Source organism: Spea bombifrons, chromosome 4 (assembly GCF_027358695.1).
Source record: "Spea bombifrons isolate aSpeBom1 chromosome 4, aSpeBom1.2.pri, whole genome shotgun sequence".
Classification (NCBI taxonomy): Eukaryota; Metazoa; Chordata; class Amphibia; order Anura; family Pelobatidae; genus Spea; species Spea bombifrons.
The window spans coordinates 104,336,393-104,357,545 of record NC_071090.1 but is presented as its reverse complement, the minus strand read 5'-3'; the positions used below and the strand labels follow the sequence as shown (position 1 = coordinate 104,357,545).

General features: G+C 45.7%; 1 protein-coding gene and 1 non-coding gene across 2 annotated transcripts; one reads left to right on the top strand and one right to left on the bottom strand.

Annotated features, from left to right (window-relative positions):
• Positions 1-7,413: 7,413 nt before the first annotated feature.
• Positions 7,414-13,779, top strand: EIF3G (eukaryotic translation initiation factor 3 subunit G). Its single transcript, XM_053464861.1, has 10 exons — positions 7,414-7,516; positions 10,676-10,767; positions 11,296-11,384; positions 11,693-11,752; positions 11,853-11,957; positions 12,062-12,254; positions 12,388-12,495; positions 12,700-12,836; positions 12,955-13,061; positions 13,679-13,779. Exons 1-10 carry the CDS (start codon positions 7,497-7,499, stop codon positions 13,692-13,694), a joined length of 927 nt encoding a protein of 308 aa, XP_053320836.1. The 5' UTR covers positions 7,414-7,496; the 3' UTR covers positions 13,695-13,779.
• Positions 13,780-19,602: 5,823 nt separating this feature from the next.
• LOC128492993 (small nucleolar RNA SNORD10) lies at positions 19,603-19,740 on the bottom strand. The gene has a single exon (XR_008354197.1). It is a non-coding gene; the product is annotated as a small nucleolar RNA SNORD10 (small nucleolar RNA).
• Positions 19,741-21,153: the final 1,413 nt, after the last annotated feature.

The window sequence follows — 21,153 nt, the reverse complement described above, 5'->3', positions numbered from 1 at the left end:
AGAGCTTTGACGCACACTCACTCTCACACACCCCTGTTCACATTGAGCAGGCTTAAGATGTAAACGGTGAAATGAAACTCTAGAATTAATTAAAAATCTAATTGTGCAGTCATCTCTAAAATGCTTCAATTATTGGGCTAACAGAATACAAACAAACCCAAGCTATTGCATTTGGTAAGCCTGCAGTCCTGATTCATGTAGGTAATTTTTTTTTTTTTTTTTTTTCTCATTACCGCTTTATCTCTGACTCCCCTGTTTATGATTGGTCACATCCTGGACTTTGTTTTGTACTACTTTGCTCTCACCCTTGCTAAAGAAACCTACTTAACCCCTTTCTCATAAATAAGTATATATTCACTACATTCAATTCACTGTCATCTTATCTGCACCCTTTAATTAACCTTGGTGCCTCTGTTGCCACATACTTAATGTAATTGATGTGGTTGGAATTGAAATACCAGCAACACACACTTGTGTTCTATCGCTGAAAATCAGGTTACTGTGTTTTTCCTGTTGCCTGACCACATGTTCCTTTGAACCAATCCCTTCCCACCTTATGCAGTCTCTCTCATCTACTCTTGTCCCTGCACTAGCTCGTATCTTGAACCCCTCGCTCTCTACTGGTTCTATCCCATCCTCATTCAAGCGTGCTACGATAACGCCTCTATCTTGAAAAGGCCCCCCCTGGACACCATTGATCTGTCCAACTAGCATCCCATCTCTCTTCCCTCCAAGCTTCTTCAAATACTTCTTTACACTCAATGAAGTTTCTTCACTCCAGCTCCTTACTTGATTCTCTTCAATCTGGGTTCAGATCTCAATTCTGCTGATAACCATACTAAAGTTACTAATGACCTCACTGAACTAAATCCGAGGGCCACTGCTCCATGCTAATCCTACTGGACCTGACGCTTTGTCCCACCCTTCACAATCTTGGCCTCTGACTGCTCTTTCCTGCTTCACATCCTACCTTTCTGTGTAACTAACCGCCTCGCCGCTGTCTCTACCCGGATGTCTGCACGTTTCCTAAAACTCAATCTCTCTAAAAGTGACCTTGTCTTCCCTCTCTCCACTGCCAACATTCTCTCATCAGCCTCCCTCAATGTCAATGGTGCCATCATCTCCCCGTCTCCTCATGCTTGGTGTTGCGCTTGACCCATTGAGTCTGCCTCGAAAAACCTGCCTTCTCCATCTTAAAAACCCGTTGTGCCTTCCTAATGGAAGGCATCACTACTGCTAACAATGCTTCAGCGAAAATAAAATGTTTCCCTGCCATCCCAGGTGACACTATGAGAGACTCCTCCTCCGTACCTGAGATAGGGCAGGACTCAAACATTTAAAAGGCCCCTCCCCTCCTAGCACCCTCAGTGTTTTTCCTGCCCTACATCAGGTAGGGAGGACTCGTCTCCCGTTTGTTATTTTATTTCGGCTCTAGGTTGAGCCGTTTCTCCCTAGGGCTAAGCCCCCTCGGGTGGGGGTAGCCTCTGCACCTTAGCCGGTGGCTGGTGCTGCGCGGCCCGGCGCTTACTTACCCTGGCGGTGCGGTGTTCCGTCCGGCTTCCTTCCCTCAGCTCCCCGCTGTTTCCACTGCCGCTCGCTGTTTCTAGACGCCGCGGCTCGGCGTCTCAGCATTTTTTAAAGATGGCGTCTCGGTTTTTTCCGGCTCGGTTCGCAGGCATGTCCGGTATGCGTTCCAAGCCTCGTTTTCATGTCAATTCAAAATTTTGGCGCCAGATTTGCTGCTGTTGCAGCTTGTAGCCTGATTTGCAGCTATTTAAGCGGTGTGGTGAGTTGACAATGGATTATTATATATTTTTCTGACGGTGCTGTTGCATTTTGTCTGATTATGTCTGCTCCAGATAATTCTGAGCCTCCCTCTGTTGAGGAGAGACCTAAAAAGGCTTTAACTAAATCAAAACATGCGCAGTGTTCTGGTTGTCACAGGCCTCTGCAGGATGCTAAGAAAAAGCTCTGTTCTGCCTGTCTAAAGTCCGTTGCGGATTCAGAAGCCTCTGGTGGGAGAGAGTTTTTGGCCTGGCTTAAGGAGGAGATGCAGTCCACCTTTTCGGCTTTTCGTCAATCGGTTCCTGCTCCTTCCCATCTTCCGGCAGTTCGGGAACCATCGCTCCTGGGTTACCAGCAATTTTCTGACTCCGAGTTAGATTATCCTGAGCTGGAGGAATATTCTTCTGAGGAAGGTGAAATCCGAGAGGAAAGTTCCTATTTGTTCCCGGTGGAAGAGATTGATACTCTCATTTCTGCGGTAAAGTCTGCCATGAACTTGGAGGAAACTGCGACGCCTAAGAAGGATCACTTCTTTGCCGGCTTCTCCAAGCAGTCACCTTCTTTTCCTGTGCACCCTGCCTTATCCGACATCATTAAGCAGGAGTGGAATCATCCAGAGAGGAGGGTTAACCTGTCTAGGCGGGTGAAACGCCTCTTTCCGTTTGAGGAGGACTTTGAAAAATTTTGTGCAACTCCGCTGGTTGACACCGCGGTAATGAAAGTTTCCAGAAAGACTGCCTTGCCGCTGGAGGATGGCTCTCATTTCTCGGATCTGATGGAGAAGAAGGCTGAAGCAGCTGTTAAGAAATCTTTTGAAGCTTCCTCTGCTGCTTTTAAACCTGGCATAGCATCTGCCTCAGTGTCTCGAGCTGTTAAAATCTGGCTGTCACAGATCGAGGAGGAGGTTGCGGCAAAAACGCCTAGAGAAACTATCCTTAAGAACATTGCTGCTCTCAAATTGGCAGTGGATTTTCTCTGCGATGCCTCGGTTGAAAATGTCAGGATGTCAGCCAGGGCCTCTGCACTTTCGGTGGCGGCCAGACGGGCCTTATGGCTTAAAGCCTGGGGGGCTGACAATGCCTCAAAGAATAGACTGCTAAATATCCCTTTTAAAGGAGGGTCTCTGTTTGGCGAGGAGCTGGAGTCCCTGCTTGAGAAGACGACTGGGGATAAACATTGGATGCCTCTACGCAGAACTGCTCCCAGGAGGCGGCAGTCCTTTCGTCCATACTTTCCAGGCCAGTCCAGGGGTTATGGTTCCGGTTTCTTTCGCCCTGCAAGGGAGCATGCCTTCCGGGGCAGATTCCATCGTGAGAGAGGTAGACACGACAGGTTCGCCTTCCCCAAAGCGGCCCAGGATCCCAAAGGTTTTGCATGACTCGTCAGTCATCCCGGTGGGAGGAAGACTTCGGCATTTCATGGACTATTGGTTCCTCATCACCAAGGATTCCTGGGTGAGATCCATCATATCCCAGGGTTATCGACTGCAATTCGAAAGCAAACCTGCAGACCGGTTTTTGATCTCCCACCTTCCGCAGAACCTGAAACAGCGGGGATTCCTGCTGTCTGCTGTCCATCAATTTGTACAGACAGAAGTCCTTATTCCTGTACCCCGGCAGGAACAGGGTCAAGGAGTTTATTCTCGGGTCTTTTTGGTTCCAAAGTCACCAAAGGGGTTTCGTCTCATTATAGACCTACGTTTCCTGAACCGTCACCTTCGTTTCCTAAGGTTCAAGATGGAGACCATAAGATCAGCACTGGACTCTCTAAACCTCCAGGACTTCATGGTCTCCATAGACCTAAAGGATGCGTATCTTCATGTTCCTATGCATCCCTCCCATCATCGGTTTCTGCGGATAGCTATTCCTTGGGGTTCAAGAATCAGTCATTTCCAATTTCAAGCCCTGCCATTTGGACTGTCTCCAGCCCCCAGAGTGTTTACAAAACTCCTTTCAGTGGTGGTGGCCCATTTCAGACGTCAGGGCATTTCGGTCATCCCTTACTTAGACGATTGGCTCATTCACACGCATTCAGCGACTCTCCTTCAGTCTCACCTGTCCCGGGTGGTCCAGACGCTTCAGGATCTCGGCTGGATTCTAAATTGGGAGAAGTCCAAGTTAGTTCCTTCTCAACGATTGGAGTTCCTCGGCCTTCACCTGGATTCCTGCGAAGGAAAAGCTTTTCTTCCTTCGAGCAAGATCAGCGGTATTTACTCCCTAACCTGCAAGGTGCTTTCTGCACGAAAAAGTCCACTAAGGCGGTGTATGTCTCTTCTCGGCAAGATGACTTCAGCAAGATATGCAGTTCCCTGGGCCCTGGCTCACATGAGGGTCCTTCAGAATCATATTCTTCATTTGATGGAACAGAATCCATTCGCTCTGGACAGACTGGTTCGTCTTCCTCCGCATGTCAAGGCATCCCTCTCCTGGTGGCTCCTGCGAGATACTCTGGCCTCGGGAAGACGATGGGCCTGGTCATCCAAAGAGCTCCTGACGACGGACGCAAGCAGTACAGGCTGGGGGGCAACTTATCGGGACAACTTTGCTCAAGGTCTCTGGTCGCCTGCCACTCAGCTCCTACCCTCGAACTGCCTGGAGCTGCTGGCAGTGGAGAATGCCCTTCATCACTGGGAAAAGCATCTCTTTGGCGGCAACATCCTGCTTCGTTCCGACAATCGGGCGGTTGTCGCCTACATCAACAAGCAGGGGGGTACAAGAAGTCCTCGCCTACTGCGTCTAGCTCTCAGGATTTCCTTTTGGGCAGAATCACGTCTCATGACTTTGTCTGCGGTTCACCTTCGGGGGGCTTTGAATTCCCAAGCCGACTTTCTAAGCAGAACTCCTGTTCTAAGCCACGAATGGGCTTTGCATCCGGCAGCCTTCCACATGATTGTCCAACGGTGGGGAATGCCCGAGATAGATCTCATGGCCTCCAGGGACAATGCTCAAGTTCCGGCGTTCTTTTCTCTCAATCCTCGGGACCAGCCTTTGGCGGTGGATGCCTTCGCCCAGACTTGGAGTTTCAACCTCGCCTATGTTTTCCCTCCATTGCCTCTGATATCCAAGGTTCTGCAAAAGATCAAGTTCGACCGGGCATCAGTTATTCTGGTCGCCCCGGACTGGCCCAGGCGTGTCTGGTACGCAGGCCTAGTCTCACTCAGCCACACACCACCCCTACGGCTCCCGGCCTGGGAAAACCTGCTTCACCAGGGTCAGTTCCTTCATCCAAATCCTGCGGTATTTCAGCTGACGGCTTGGAGGTTGAACGGAGGATTCTGAGGTCTCGAGGCTTCTCTGAGTCGGTTACGGAAACTCTTCTGCGCAGTCGTAAGAAGGTCACATCCATCAGATACATTAAAGTGTGGAAGAAGTTTTGTAGCTGGTGTGGATCCAGGAAAATTCTTCCCTCAGAGTGTTCTCCAGCTGCTATTCTGGAGTTTTTGCAGACGGGGTTTGACCATGGACTTCAGCCTTCTACCATCAAGGTTCAGATTGCTGCCATTAGTGCTTTACTTGGCTTTAATTTGAGTTCTGTTCCAATCATCAGGCGTTTCTCCAAGGCTATGGTGCGTATTCGTCCTCGCCCTGTCTCCAAGATGGTTCCCTGGGACCTGAACCTGGTCCTTCGCAGGCTCATGTTGCCACCTTTTGAGCCTCTTCAATCAGTGTCCCTACACCTGTTGTCTCTGAAGACGGCCTTCCTGGTGGCCATTACCTCTGCGAGGCGTATCAGTGAACTCCAGGCCCTTTCTATGAAAGAACCATTTCTGCGTTTTTTTCCGGATAAGGTCATCCTCGCCTTGCCCCCGGAATTCTCACCCAAAGTACAGACGGCGTTTCACAGGGACCAAGAAATTGTGTTGCCTACGTTCTTCTCGTCCCCTCAATCGGCAGAAGAAGAAGCGCTCCATACGTTGGACTTAAAAAGATGTCTTTCTATTTATCTGGAACGCACGCAGCCTGTGCGCAAATCATCTAGTTTGTTTATAGCCTCTTCTGGTCCCAGTAGAGGTCTTGGCATTTCTAAGCGTACGGTGGCGAAATGGATTGTGTCTACTATCTGTTTAGCTTACACAGCAGCTGGCGGGGTTCCCCCTCCGGGGATTCGTGCCCACTCTACCCGCGCAGTTTCCACTTCATGGGCTGAACGATGTCTTGTCTCGCCTGAACACATCTGTAAAACAGCTACGTGGGGATCTCTCAGTACTTTTGTTCGACATTATAGACTCGATCAAATGGCTCAGGAGGATGCCCTGTTCGGTCGTACGGTTCTTGGGGCAGTGTTTTCCCCCTGAGTGTCTTTGTTTCCCACCCTTCTTCTTTGTTATATCTCTCATAGTGTCACCTGGGATGGCAGGGAAAGATTAAGTTCTACTTACCGAGAGCTTCTTTTCCCTGCCAATCCCTGGTGACACGTTTTGTTCCCTCCCTTCCTTTCAATAAATGTTTGTTTTTGCAGCGATTCTGTTTTCCTGTGTGGTCTTTGATATTCACTGAGGGTGCTAGGAGGGGAGGGGCCTTTTAAATGTTTGAGTCCTGCCCTATCTCAGGTACGGAGGAGGAGTCTCTCATAGTGTCACCAGGGATTGGCAGGGAAAAGAAGCTCTCGGTAAGTAGAACTTAATCTTTCTTCTCTCTTAAATGAATATATATTGGTAAAACCGTTGGACCTTCCGTAATGAATAACAATCCTACGTATTCTGTACACCAAACAATGCTGTGTTCATGCACGTCCACCCCAAGCGATGACAGTCGCCTTGCTTCCCGCGACCGAGTAGACAAAGTCCATCAGATGCTGGGAAAAGTTTTTAGTCTAGCGGAGGTCTGCAGATTGACTTCCTAGGAGCTTTTAGAAAATTCTGGAGACTGATGGCCAATAGTATGGGCGTATAATTGTGTAGCGAGTTGTTTCACGTCGTCTTAGTAAATATATACGGTATATATTTTTTTTTAAACTTTCCAATAGTAGTCGAGCCAGAGGAAACTCGCCATATACGATTGAATGTTTCATGGCAAGATCACAGGTTTCTTGTAAACATAGAAAAACTGACACCGGATCCCTCAAAGATTTTTTTTTGGGTGAGCGAGGCCCCCCTCAGACATCTCCAGTGATCCTTCTGTGTGGAGAAGAACCGAGAAGATCTCGCCTCTCTGCAGGCCTTCTGTCTGGGCATGGGAATTAGGGGTTGTGTATCGTCTTGGGGAGTGCGACCCCAGAAGATGATGATTGGGGAATGTGGCGCCCATCGTGGCCACTTTTGGCACTAGTTTTTTTCAATTTTTCTTGTCAGTGAAACACTGTCATTGGAGCTTCAATTAAAAAAAAATGAAAAATCATCCTTTTTCACCTGCTGTATGTGTAATTTCACACGAAAATAATTTATTAAGTGGATTTACTTCCATCTAATAATATAATGGACTTTATTCACTAAAGCAAGGGTTGGAGGTACACTTTTAATGGCAGTTGCGGTGCCAGTGCCTTTATTTCATTATTTATTCTATAATGCATCACTGGTTAAATTATGCGCTCCTATAACTACAGGAAGACTACTGTCACGTGGCCCGCCCTTGGCCGGCACCGCTACAACTACCATAGAGACACAACTTGTGCTGGAGCGGCACCGGAAGTTCTCTCCGTCTCTTTGCTATTACGTGTGGGGAAATAAGGCTCTTTCTTCAACTTCCGGAGGCGCCATCTGTGAGGCCAGAAACATGCCGACCGGCGACTATGAGTGAGTGGTGGGGGTTAGGGACCGCAGACTGAGCGGGAGAGGAGAAAAACCGATTGAGGGGATGTGAAGCCTGGGCGTTTGAGAGGTGTTGGGGTATATTTACTAAAATGGGTGAGCGGGACGCCGCAGTGAAATGCAGGGGGAGGGCATACAGGGTTTCTACAATGGAGGCAGAATTAAGTGATGGTGTAATGGGTGCAATTAGGCGTTAGAGTGTGTGTGTGTATATATATATATATATATATATATAGTGTGTGTGTGTGTGTAAGACATGGCTGCAGGCTGGTTGACAGGAATATCAGGGTGGGTACCATGAGGGACAAAGCTAACCAGATGTGGCAGAATCATATGATTAATAAAATAACTATACGTTGCCTATATCATGTAATATATATTGACATGACATTGTCACCATACTAAGAGTCTGGGGTTCCTGCTGTTTGTTAGATGCCGAGGTTTTATTAGATTGCAAGCTCTCGCAGCCAGTTCTTAAGACATTATTAGCCTTTTTTTATTAGTGTTTTTTTTCACATCCAGCTCCTTGAACCCGCTTTGGCTCTCCTCTCTTTTATCTGATGCACTCGGACATATCTTATACGGTTTCTCTCAGGGCTTTGTTTAGACATAAACTTTGCTTTGTATGACGAATATAATATGAAGAAAAATGGAGACTAATTGGAGGGAAATGTGTTTTCATACTATAAAATACCTAAAATATGCTTATCCCGCCAACTCCCTCAAAAGTAATGGGTAGAATGGTGGGATAAAATGCAGACATTACACCTGTTAGCTTATTGTAGGGGTGAAGTATAATCTTTGGGGTGTCTTTTATCGTTATGTTTAATTGTCTTTTATACTAATGCTAGAGGAAATATAAAAGTTCACAGTAATGCAGGAGGACAGGTAAGGGGCAACTGCATATGAATGAAAATCTAAAGGGACCATGCAGCTATCATATGTCTTAAATGTCTTTCTACGGTGTTTGCACCTTTTTGTAGGACTATTCATTATCTGCGCCATGGTCAAGCACTTGTTCCATTGTTGTAATGGCACCGCGGAAATTCAGCCGTTGTTATACTTGGCAAATGCATAGGATGAGATTCTGCTGGATTCCTCCAGGCATTTGCCGATGGAGCAAATGAAAGATAAAATGGGCCACTCAGCTACAGTATCTATTAAAATGCATATAATGGATGAGGTGTCCCTTTTGAAGTGTAATGCCGTTTGTGGGAAGTAATGTTTGCCAAAGTTGGAGAATAAATTACAAAGTGGTCAATCTGTATAGAATTTGGAATAGAGATTGAGGGGGAAATGTTTATCTTAAATCAGGGCTCAGCGTGTGTGTAAATGTATAGTGCCAGAGTCGGTATGTCTTCTGTAGTGTCAGATTAAGTGTGCATAGTGTTAGTGTGTTTTTATGTATGTGTATAGCGTTGGCCGCTGAGAGTGTAGCGTTAGAGTTTATGGTGTTGTGTATGTTGCAGTGTGGCATCAGCATATAGTGTGTAACAATGTATGGTGTTGGCACGAGTGTAGAATGTTAGCATGTGTGTTGCTGTAAGGTTTGTGAGTATGAGATGTTAGCGTGCGTGTGTTACTGTAAGGTGTGTGTGTAAGAATAATGGTTAAACATAAAGCTTCAGTCTTAATGGTGTAAAATACCTCTTGTCATGAAGGGGTTAACTGCAGTACCATACAAAGTGGTGCAGCACAGAAGAAAGGTGTGTTTTTTAAGTGGTATTGCCCCCATAAATAACTGAAGACCAGGGGGTAATATATGAAAATAAAAACATGATTGGGGAAGAAATAGAAGTTGTCTCCTTTTGTGTGTTTCGATATATACTGTGCTGTTGAAACGAGTGGTTCAGCGGTTCGAGTCGTGTGAATTTGCGTGATAAGCTCCTCCGTCCTTGGTGTGGCTGGAAGCATTGACACGCGTGCTGGGCTGTGTCTGCAATGAGTCGTGTCGGGTGTTGAAGTCGTGGCTGTGCTTCCCTGATTGGTTGGATTGTTACGCGTTCGGTGAATTGTATTGCTTGCGCTGTAAAGTTTTGCGCAGAAACCAAGAGAGGGGAGATGCTAAGCCAGCCGGACATATCCACTGAGTTTGAGAGAGAGCCATCGCTAACCCGGCTTGGACCTTCCTATTGACTTCTTTGTAGCTTTGCTTCTTCCAGCCTTTCAAACCTTCTAAGATGGATCTTCAAAGGGGTAGCAATAGAAAATAGACCTACTAGGACCCTTCGTTTGAGGATTGAAACTCAGTGGAGTGGTGGAGTTTCTGTTACTGCTTTGTTTGATGAAGGTGTTTTTATTTGTTATGATTTCTCCTGAAATATTAGTTTAGATGCAAAACCAGAAGAAAGAGAGGGGCAAACAAGTAAGGGATCCGGGGGGGGGGGTATTAATAGTTGTAATATTTACTTCTCAGGCTATATGAAAACCATAGAGATGACTGGAACACAGGTCACTAGAACAGGGTTTGTGAAAACCCAGTCGCCATGCTTACTAGAAACCACTAGGTCTAGTGGGTACAATGAGGCGCCCATCGGCGTCACATAATGTACACTGGGGGGCTACGTCTCTGGCTTCACCACACCGGTGGCAGGGGAGTAGTGTGTGTGTGTGTGAATGTATAGTGCCAATCAGTATGTCCCCTGTATTGTAGTGCCAGATTCAGTGTGTGTGTCCATAGTGTTCGTGTGTGTATTTTTATATATGCGTTATGTTGGTCGTCGTGTGTATAAGAGCGTGATGCTAGCACGTATGGTGTTTGTCACAGTATGGCATTAGCGTGAGTGTGTATCAGCATATAGTGTTGGCGTGTGTGTGCGTGAGCATAAGATGTTGGCATGTGTGTGTTAGCATAAGATGTTAGTTTGTGTATTAGTGTATGACAGGGCTCCACAAACCTGGGCACTAGGTAAAATATGAAAATATAAACATAATTCGGAAAGAAAAAAAAGCTGGCTCCTAACTTTTTTGGCTTGCTCTTAGATCCAAGCAAAATTTAACCCCTGCACTGGAACACCCCATATTATGTTCTGCATCTTATGTTCACTCCATATTATGTTCTGCTGAGTCAGTTTTATCACATACCCTACACTGACGATAATGGATCTTTAACATACGTGTGGGTTTTTTTTGTTTTTTCTGCAGCTCGAAGCCCAGTTGGGCCGATCAGGTGGAGGAGGAGACGGATGATGTGGAACCCTTAAGTCCAGCTCTTCCTAAATTGGATCACTCCACCAGTGAGTAAATCAGCATGTCGCATGTGGGTTAAAGGGCCGGGCGCATTATAACATTACTGATCTTGTAACGTTTCCAGTGTGAAATCAAGGTGTGCGATGCAGACGTCGTTTATCATTCTAGTTAGTAACTTTTTAAAACGTAATGGTTGTTGTCATGGTAATGCTATACACTAAGAGTAGGCGTTGAGACATTTCCAGTGTACCCGTTACTTAAACAGCAATGTGGTTAGACAAAACAACCTAAATGTGTCATGGGCTGTACGAAAAACACAATTGCCAAGTTACAAAGTCAGACTTGTATGCTCAAAATAAGCGCTGCCTTATCGTCGGCTTATAGTACTTTATAGTTGTTGATACGGCCCATGCTGTAAACTGGCAGCATGAGCTATGTTTTTGGACTTGTACAAGTTGTTTTTCTCTCTTCTCGGGATAAATATGTGGATAAATATACCGTGGCGATATAATATACACACTATACACTTGGTGCTTAGTTATTGTGCTCTACTATAATGCTTTTTTTCCCCCTAGTTGTCCTTGACCAGCCCCGAGAGGTGATCAACGGCAACATCAAAACCGTTACGGAGTACAAACTTGATGAGAATGACAAGAAAATCAAGGTGGGGGTCACACTGTGGGACCTGTGCTGTGGACGGAGAGCCATTGTAATGGGTTAACTGCACTATGTCTTTGAACCTAGATCTTATAGTTATATATAAACATGGCATGAGAATTGTGGCTTCCTATGAATTGCATGAATTGTTTCCCCATATATATAACTTGCTAGCCGTCTGGCCTCTCTTGCTAAGAAAAAAAAAAAAATGTGGTTTTGTTTTTACAGTTTGGAAGATGTTAATAGCTTTTCTATTAAATATATGGTTCATTTTTAAATAATAAAATACCTGTTCTCCCTTTTTTCACCCTGTAGATTGTTCGCACTTTTAAGATTGAAACTCGCAAAGCTTCAAAGACTGTGGCTCGAAGGAAGGTGAGAAGATTTTAAGGGAGGGTGAGGGTTGACAGTTGTGGACGGTACAGATATTTATCAGAATAAACTGGGTTATAAAACGTAACTTTTCCTTCTCCAGAATTGGAAGAAGTTTGGCAATTCGGAATACGACCCACCAGGACCAAATGTGGCCACCACCACAGTTAGCGATGATGTTCTGATGACCTTCATCACCAACAAGGAAGTAAGTTGGTCATTAAGAAAAATGATCCTGGGATACAAATTTTTTTTCTGTTTTGCTGTCAGTTTTGTTCTTGTCTGCCTCTAAGCTTTGCTCTATTCCCACAGGATCTGAATAGTCAGGAGGAGGAAGACCCCATGAACAAGCTGAAGGGTCAAAAGATTGTTTCTTGTAGAATCTGTAAGGGTGACCACTGGACCACAAGATGCCCCTACAAGGATACCTTGGGACCCATGCAGAAGGAATTGGCTGAACAGCTCGGCCTCTCCACAGCAGACAAGGAAAAGGTTCCAGGAGCAGGTCAGCATTCCTCACCTGTAACTGGTTAACCCCCTATCTTTAATTGCAATACTTATAATGGGAATAACTTACTCATGTGTAGTGACCACTTGACTTCAGCTTGTAATATGTTTTTTTTCCTTTCTTATTGTAGAACCTGAACCAGCACAGGCCCCAGTAAGCAAGACTGGAAAGTATGTCCCTCCCAGTCTGAGAGATGGTGGAAGCAGAAGAGGAGAGTCCATGCAGCCTAACAGGAGAGGTATGAGGATCCCTGCAATACCCCATTTCCACCACTAGAGAGCAAACACATCTAATTTGTTTCTGTGGTTAAATATTTAGAAAGTCCAGGAGATATCTATAATGGTAATGTGTTAAAAAAAAAAAAAAAGCTGCACAGATATCTTTATTTAATTAGGTTAATGAGTTGCCAGGTTGAATTAAATTCCTTGCATTCCTCTTGCAGCTGATGACAATGCCACCATTCGTGTAACCAACTTGTCTGAAGATACCCGGGAAACTGACCTCCAGGAGCTTTTTAGACCTTTCGGGTCAATCTCTCGTATCTACTTGGCCAAGGATAAGACCACTGGCCAATCAAAGGTAGGAGCTCTGTGACACTGCCTTGCGAGAGTGGGATCTACCGCCCCGTTCCCATCTATGTATTCTTCCACGAAGACCGGAGAACCCCCACAACTCATTGATATTTATTGCTTTTCAGGGTTTCGCCTTTATCAGCTTTCACCGTAGAGAGGATGCAGCTCGTGCCATTGCTGGAGTTTCTGGATTTGGTTACGATCATCTAATTCTCAACGTGGAATGGGCCAAGTAAGCAAATAACACACTATTGTGTTCTCATATACTGTAACCTATGATGTGAATTGGCATTTGTGACAAACCCTTTTAGCGCTGCCTGCTGCACTTATATATAATCTGATAAAAAAGCATTCTGCAGAGGGTCAGGAAATGTGTTTTTTTTTTTTTTTTTTTTTTTTAAGCCTTTTTTAGCAGGAACCTGCTTATCTTTGTCTATCTGCCAATAAACATTATGGTCCTCTACAAGATTAGGTTTGGTATAGCTTGCAGAAAAGGTTGAAGCTCATCAGCACCCCAGCTCCAAAAAGCGTTTGGCTGTATACCTCTTCTGCTCCTGCATAATGAGCGCACAGCCACTGCACTACATGAGGCTTTGGTTTATTTCTGCATTGGTTTTTACTTGAAGAATTTATTATGTGCTTGTCGATATTATGTCACGCCGCAGAGACCATATTGATTAAATCTGACAGTTGTGGTTGTAGCGAGGTTATAAATGTGTACGGATGCGTGGGGCGAGTCTTTTCTCATTTGTGCAACACGTTGTGCAACCTGATTTTACAATCATGCACTCATATATTTTAAAATTTTTATATATCTTTCCTTTTTACCCATTTTTATTTTCTCCACAGGCCCTCCACCAACTAAGCTGAGCGTTGCTGTCTGTTAATGGAAGAGCCATAAGTTATCTTGCTTTGGGTGGCTTGGCTAATAAATGAATTTGATGGAAAAACTTGTCTGTGATTAATTTATGAAAAACATGCATTTGTGATATTTATTACTGTGCACACAAGTGACAATTTTGACGTGGATAAAGACGTTGCTATGGCTGATTGGTCTCACTTGTTGCTCCAGCATCTCAAATTAACGTTGGGTGGAAATAAGCTTTCCAGAGGTAGGATCCTCTTGATACCCCTGTAACAAAATTTGTATTCTTCCCCTGACTCTGTGGGGAAGGCTGAATTCCTTTAGCATTGTATCCCATTGAGATGAGGAAGATGTAGCATGTAGCCAGGGTCATGCAAAAAATAACTTGACTCAACTTGAAATTGTAATCCTTAAATTAGGTCTGGGGTTTGCTGGTAAAAAGCTTTCAAAGGGCTTTTTATAATATTTAAAAAAAAAAAAAAGCTTTCATTTTTTTTTTTTTTATTAAAACATCAAACTGGGTAATTTTGAAGCTTATAAAATAAAGGGAGAACTTTGAGTATTTGAACTTTTTATTTATAGCTTTCCTTTATAACTATTTTTGATCTAATATGCATATGTTGCCCATGTATGAGAAAAAAACATTTTGTGGCGGCATAAATTCTGTGCATGTACGCACAGGTTTTTCTTTAAAAAGTGAACACACACAGCAGCCCCCCCCCCCCCCAGCCTCCCAGGGTGTTTCTTGAGAAAAGCTGAATCGTCCACAATGTAGTATAAGGAGTCAGTCTGTCTTGCAGATCACAGATAGCAGAGATGGAAACTTTACAAATATGCAACTGCCTGAAAACATTTATGCAAAAACACAGTATTCTTCAAAATGTATATTTATCTGATACTGGTAATACAATTTGTTAAACTGCATATGTGGGTGGGTGGGTGAGGGGCATGGCAGCAGCGGCTTGTCTGATTATCCAAGTGATTTGAATGGGGAAAGAAGGCAGTCATATAATATTAATATGGCTTATTATTCCAGCGCTACCGCATTTGATGTCGCTATATAAAACAATAGGTAAATGAGTAAATAACGCAGTATGCCTTTGAGTTGTTTTCAAGTGGAGGCGCGCACTAATGGCTTTAACAGGTATTTAAAGATAGAAACACTCACTTACCTTCAATGTGAAATACTCTGTCGAATATAATAATCAGCGTCAGACCCTAGATGCAAATTTACGTATGTTCAGCACAGAAGTTCTTGAGCCAATTTTACTGGCATTAAAGAAGAAGAAGAAAAAAAAAAAAAAAAAAAAAGAACCTGCCCTTTGGAGCGACCCAGTCAGAGCCCAGACCTTAACCCATTATAGATGCTGTGGAACGATGTTCACTGCAGACATCCTTGAACTATGGCTGAGTTTACACAGTTCTGTAAGGAAGAACTAAAATTCCTCGTGAACGTTGCCCAGCTCTGATCCGCGGTTACTGGAAGCGCTTGTTTGAAGTTATTGCTGCCAAAGGAGGTTCGACCATTTATTAAATCCAAGGGCTCACTTACTTTTTCTACAAGCACAGTGAATGCTTAATGGGTTCAATAAACACATGAAAGATTATCATTGTTTGTGTGTTGTTGGCTTTAGCACATTGTGTTTGTCTATACTTGCAATATATATGTAGATCAGATCACATTTTATAAACAATACAGAAAAACAGGTAATTCCAAAGGGTTTAGTTACTTTTTCTTGCCACTATGTATATATACAGAAGTATGTGTGTGTGTGTGTGTATATATACACATTATATATGTATATATTATATATTTATATATACACATACACACAGTTTAATCGCTCCATATTTCATTATCGCATGCATCAAACAGTTGAGCTCGCTGATGCCCTTTATATATCCTAAAGGAGCATAATGCAGGTACACCTGTGAAATTAAACTTAGCATCACCACAGACGTTCGAATATGAAGCACTTGTTGGTCATCTAAGTCTTGTGTTATGTAACAATATAACATGCAATAGCTTCAGATGCTTCAGGGTGGACATGCGCTCACCTATATGCAGAGATTACGGCTACCAACAGCCACACACCTGCAGAAACAAACTTGGCGTGCTTGCTCTCAACTCTCCCCCTAGCATAGAATGGGTACACTATGCCCAGGCAGCGGTTGGCACTGATACACGTGATGAAGAAGATACCACCATAGAGGTTGCAGTTGAAAAGGAAACGTTCTAACTTGCATAGGCCAACACCAAACATCCATCTCTTGCCAATCACGTAGTAGGCCACCAGCAGTGGCAATGATAGGGCGTAGGACAGGTCACTCACAGCCAGCATGACGATCCTTTGTTTCTCGAGGCCCAAGGAGCCAGATTGCAAATCCATTGCCCAATACCGCCAGCACAAACTCCACCCCGTACACCGGACCCAGGTACTTGGTCTGCACTACAGAGTAGGATGCGGTACGGTTGGATGTGGCCATGTTTCCAGATCTCCCTAATGAGAAACCGGCAACCAAAAGCATGCTGTTTAACCCCTTCAATCCCAGGGGTATTTGCTACCTCAAAGCCCGGAGCAATTTTGCCATTTTTGCGCTATGTCGGTTCAGAGATGATTCTCTTTTCCTGTGAATAGTGTACCCATGTAAACTATATATTGTTTTTTCAAGGAGAGATAGAGCTTTCTTTTGATACCATAGTTGGATGATTAGCTGAAAATGTAGAATGAGAAATTTAGTAAAAACTAGCAAAAATTAGGAAAAAAAAGCTATTTGTTTTTTAATTTTCCCTCTGAATCCTCACAAATTTAGGTAAAGTGATGGAAAATCCCCTCCAAGTTTATCAATTCAGGTGTCCTGATTTCAGAAATACCTGATTTATATAGATTTTCCATACTTTCCCAGCACCAGGGAGCATACTATAAGGTGCACATTCTTTGTATAATTGTTATGCCTATGGCTTAACAGGTTTGGCGGTTGTGAACGGGGGCAGGAGGGTTATACTGGGTAGATGTTATGCCAGGACAATGGGATGTAAGGTTTTTTTATATTATCTTTTTTATATATTTTTTTTATTTTATTATTTTTTTTTGTTGCATTTTTTATATATATATATTTTTTTACACACAAATGGTTAGAGGTCCTCTTAGATCACAATGACATCACAGCTCACATTATTATTATTTTATTGATTTTTTTATTATTTTTTAAATGAATAACCGTTTTATTTTTTCCAGCTTTTCTGTTTCAGGACGGGAGGGGGGGTGAGAGACATGGTTTCTCACTCCCCTCCTGCACCGATCACACTGATCTCACAGACGTGCATAGAGATCGCAGCGTCTGTGCCTCATCGGAGGACAGGATATCCTCTGCAGGGGATATCCTGTCCTCCGATGAACGTCCGGGTAACGTCAGCAGTGACGCAACCCGGAAGGGAATGCCCGATCGTGTGATCGGCCAGTTTGAAACTTAACAGCTTTCCGGCTTTCATGCCGGGAGCTGTTACAGCAGATCGGACAGTAAAAGAGCCGGCGATGCCGGCTTCTGCTGTCAGTGGGGAGTCCAGGCTGTCAAACGACAGCCTGGTCTCCCGTGCAGCGGCAGGGATGTGTCCCTGACACTGCACGAAGGGCTGGACGTACCGGTACATCCATAGGGGTTTTTTACTAGGCGGTTTTTGGATGTCTGGGTACGTCCATAGGGGATTGAAGGGGTTAATGATTTCTTACAATTATAGCACTGTATGTAATTGTTATACTTTGACATTTTTGTTGAAATCCTTAAAAAAGAAGGAATATAACCCGGGAACTCTGAGTTTGGCTTGAAGAACCCCGGGAGAAGCGCTGCATCTCTGGGGCAACTCCCGAATCCTCAGGTCCTGACACGTCCCACTCCCTGCCCATTTCCCTTTTTAATGGGCGTGTTTCCTGCGATGACGGTGGGAACGCTTACTGCCCAGTGACGTTCCGCAGGTATGCTTATCTCTTATTGGCTTGGTGTTCTGATTTAGAACACTTGAGCGCCTCCTGTAATTTATTTCATAAAAAGTTCAAATCGAGCTGCCTGATTTTTGGGCTGGGGGTAGCATTTGGTCCACTGATTTGGGAAAAGGCAGGGAGTGAGGCATTAGTGTTAACTTCAGAGAAGGAAAGACAAAAACCAGTTTATTTCTTTACAGCCACAATAGCCTCAAAATATTTATTTGAAACAAAATATATATATATATCATTTACCGTTCATACAGGAATTAATGGGTGCAGCCCGAGTGTTAGCGGGCTTTAAACCATGCTGGGTACTCCGTTTCCGTGGCGCCCCCCATGGGATGTTTTATAAATTTAGTTTTTTTTCACCCTGCCCACGCTGGGGGAGGGGGGGTTAGATGAGGTAGGCCACGTTCATTGGCATTTCCTCGATTGTGGTGTTGTAGAAAGTCAACGTCTTTAAGAGTGCGCTTGTCCTCTTCGGTCACCGTGTTAATGGCGACTCCTTTCCCACCGAGATGGCCACCTCTGCCAACACTGGAAGTGAAAAAAGACCGCAGATCAGACAGCAACTATGAGGACTCTCAGCCGTCCCATGTGCTACCAGGAGCTGCAGATGCGCCATGGCTCCTGAACCCTGCGTTTCAGTCCCCATAGAGCACTTGTTTCTCCATTTCGCCCTTTGCATCTGCACAATTACTCCTCCCCAATAAAGGCTAACTCACCCCCCCAGTTCTCATTAAAAAAACAATTCCCAAAGCATCGAGCAAACTGAAGCCGGGCAGCCGATATCGTGTGGACCGTGTTTAAGTTGCAGGAAGCAATGAGTGTTTCCCACGGTGGAGCACAGACTCACTTTCTCTGCCAAGGGCTTTCGTCCTGCAGCCAGCATAGGAGGCTGGGCAGAGAGGGTTCCCTTGGCCCACAAGGCCTGAGCAGCCCCCCCCCCCGGACACCTACTTGTGGATGTAGTTTTCTCTGTTGGTTGGCAAGTTGTAGTCTCTCTCCTTCTGGTCCACGTCGCCGTGCTGATGGAAGAGAGACAGTCAGACAGCTCAGACACACATGTACTCAGCTGTCCCCACAGCATGAACCAGCCGGCAGTCACAACAAGGCTGCGCTGGGATGAATATGGGGTGATTTATTCTGCCCCCGCCAGATATAAGAATCTACATCATGTTAGACGAGTCCTTGCCCAGTGACGGGGGGGGAGGGGAGAACGGGTTGGGTAAGTCCTCAGGCAAACCCTGCCTGGAGGGCCATCATCATCTAACTCAACTCACCAAGGCCGACATGGTGAAGTCCCGGGCATGCATCTTCTCTGTCAGCCAGTCCACCTTCCTGCGAGGGTTGATGAAGATGATGGCCTGCGTGGTAGTGAGGGTCTCATACAGGTCACAGAGCGCGTCCAGCTTCCACTCTGGAGGGAAACACAAAGACCCCATTAGAATGTGAAACTTACCGTGACAGACATGCTGCCCCCCCCGACCCCGACACGGCAGATCTGTCCCCACAGCATGAACCAGCTGACAGTCACAGAGTTGCTGCGCTGGGATGAATATGGAGTGAAATAATCTGCCCCCGCCAGATATAAGAATCTGCACCACGACAGGTGAGTCCTTGCCCAGTGACGGGGGCAGGTGAGACTGGAGTAACACTGAAGTGCGCACTCACCTCTCTCCACATTGACGTAGAACTGCCAAATACCCTCCAGGGTCAGCTCTTCCTTCTTGACCAGGATACGGATCGCGCATAAACTCCGTCACTTCAAGCACATCTGCAGGCATGGTGGCTGAGAGCAGGACCACCTGGAGAAGAAAGGACTCCTGTGAGCAACCGTTCGTAAGCAGAGTCTGAGATCTCCCGTGAAGCGCGTTACACGCCAATCGGAGACCACAGAGACGCAATGCATTTGGTAGAGGTCAGTTTTCAGATAGGTTGGGAAGATCATTTCCCAGGATCCTCTGCACCACACTGACGCAGACCGCAAGACGCAGTCTGCGCAGGAACAATGCAGAGTGTCCTGGGCTTCAGATGACACGCATGGGATATCATCATAAAACAGACCTGGGGGCCCGCGGCGGGCTGACTCTCACCTGGGCGTTGCTGCTCAGCTTCTGGATGATATCGTAGATTTGGTCCTCGAAACCTCTGCTCCGCATCTCGTCGGCCTCGTCCAGGACAAGCATTTTTATGCAGCCTTGAAGTAAAGCTCACTATATAGGAGGAAAGGGAGCAGACATGGTCTCTAACGAGGAGATCACAGACAGGGCCGGCCCAAGGTCGATGTACAGGGCGACCTGAACCATGTGAGCAACGTTAGCCTGAACAAGACAAAGAAGTTATTCCCATTCACAGACCGCGTCGCTGTACCGATGGCCACGCGCCGACAGCACAGTCAGGCATCTGAGCGGGGAGCACGCGCTTACACGTCCTCAGTGCACCCCCCCCGAACATACCGGAGACCCCGTTATCCCACCGCCGCGTTAGCCTGCGGGAAAGGGAGACATCTGACACCAAGGCTTCTAAAAACCCAAACTACTCGAGAATGGATCAGCTGCCATCGCATTTCACATAATTGCGCAGGCAGACCCGTAGCGTGAAACCTTCGTCGCGCTCACAGGCGCTGCCATATCCCCCGCGTCCCGAGCGGCGCCCATTTCCCGCAGTTACCTTTGTCGGCCTGGTAATCCCGCGGCATGATGGCGTGTGAGAGGAACGAACACTGCTTCGCACACACACGCGGCAGCGCTTCGCGGGCTTTCTTTTCGCAGGCTATTTCCCTCCCCTAACACTGATTGGCCAGCCGTTGTTACGATAGTTGTCCCTCCCTTAGCAACCGGGAGTCGAGCATAGTAACGTCTTGAGAGCCAATGAGATCGGTTCTCAGCGAGAGGGCTGCCACAATCGGAGTGTCCTCCGCTGAGCGACAGCTTTCTGAGCCAATCACCAGCCGCTATGTTTGAGGCCGGCGAATAGCGAGACTTCGCGTTGCGTTTTCCCGCGCATTTGCGATGAGAAGCTTCCACTGCTCTTACCTCACGGAATTAATGTACAATAAGCAAGCCGTTAACTATTTACGTGAGCAAACACGTCTGATTCCATGTCAGTGCTTAGGAGGCTGAGGCTGATGGGAGTTCTGACTAAACAATGCCATCTTAAAACATCTGGGCAGCCACAGCAGTTCGCCGACCCTCTTCACGGTGTAGAATTAAGTGTTGTTGTTTAATGAAAGTATGTGGGATTTGCCTCAGTGGTAGATTAAGCTGACTGAGCATGTTGGCAGTAGTAGTTCACATGAGGTGGGGGTAATTCAATTATCTGCCATTCAGGATTTTACTGGGTAAAAAATAGAGGCATAAAATATCCAGTTTTCCTGATGTAAGAGGTCTTCACGGGTGGTTTGTCGGTGGCCCACTTGAGGTCATATCTGATTCACCTGTGTTCATGTAAAGATCTCCTATGCTTCCTCCAAC

Coding starts and splice junctions, on each gene's coding strand:
- EIF3G (XM_053464861.1), top strand. CDS start 7,497: ATGCCGACCGGCGACTATGA. Junction 11,385..11,692: donor AGAATGACAAGAAAATCAAG/GTGGGGGTCACA, acceptor TTCACCCTGTAG/ATTGTTCGCACTTTTAAGAT. Junction 12,255..12,387: donor GGAAAAGGTTCCAGGAGCAG/GTCAGCATTCCT, acceptor TTCTTATTGTAG/AACCTGAACCAGCACAGGCC.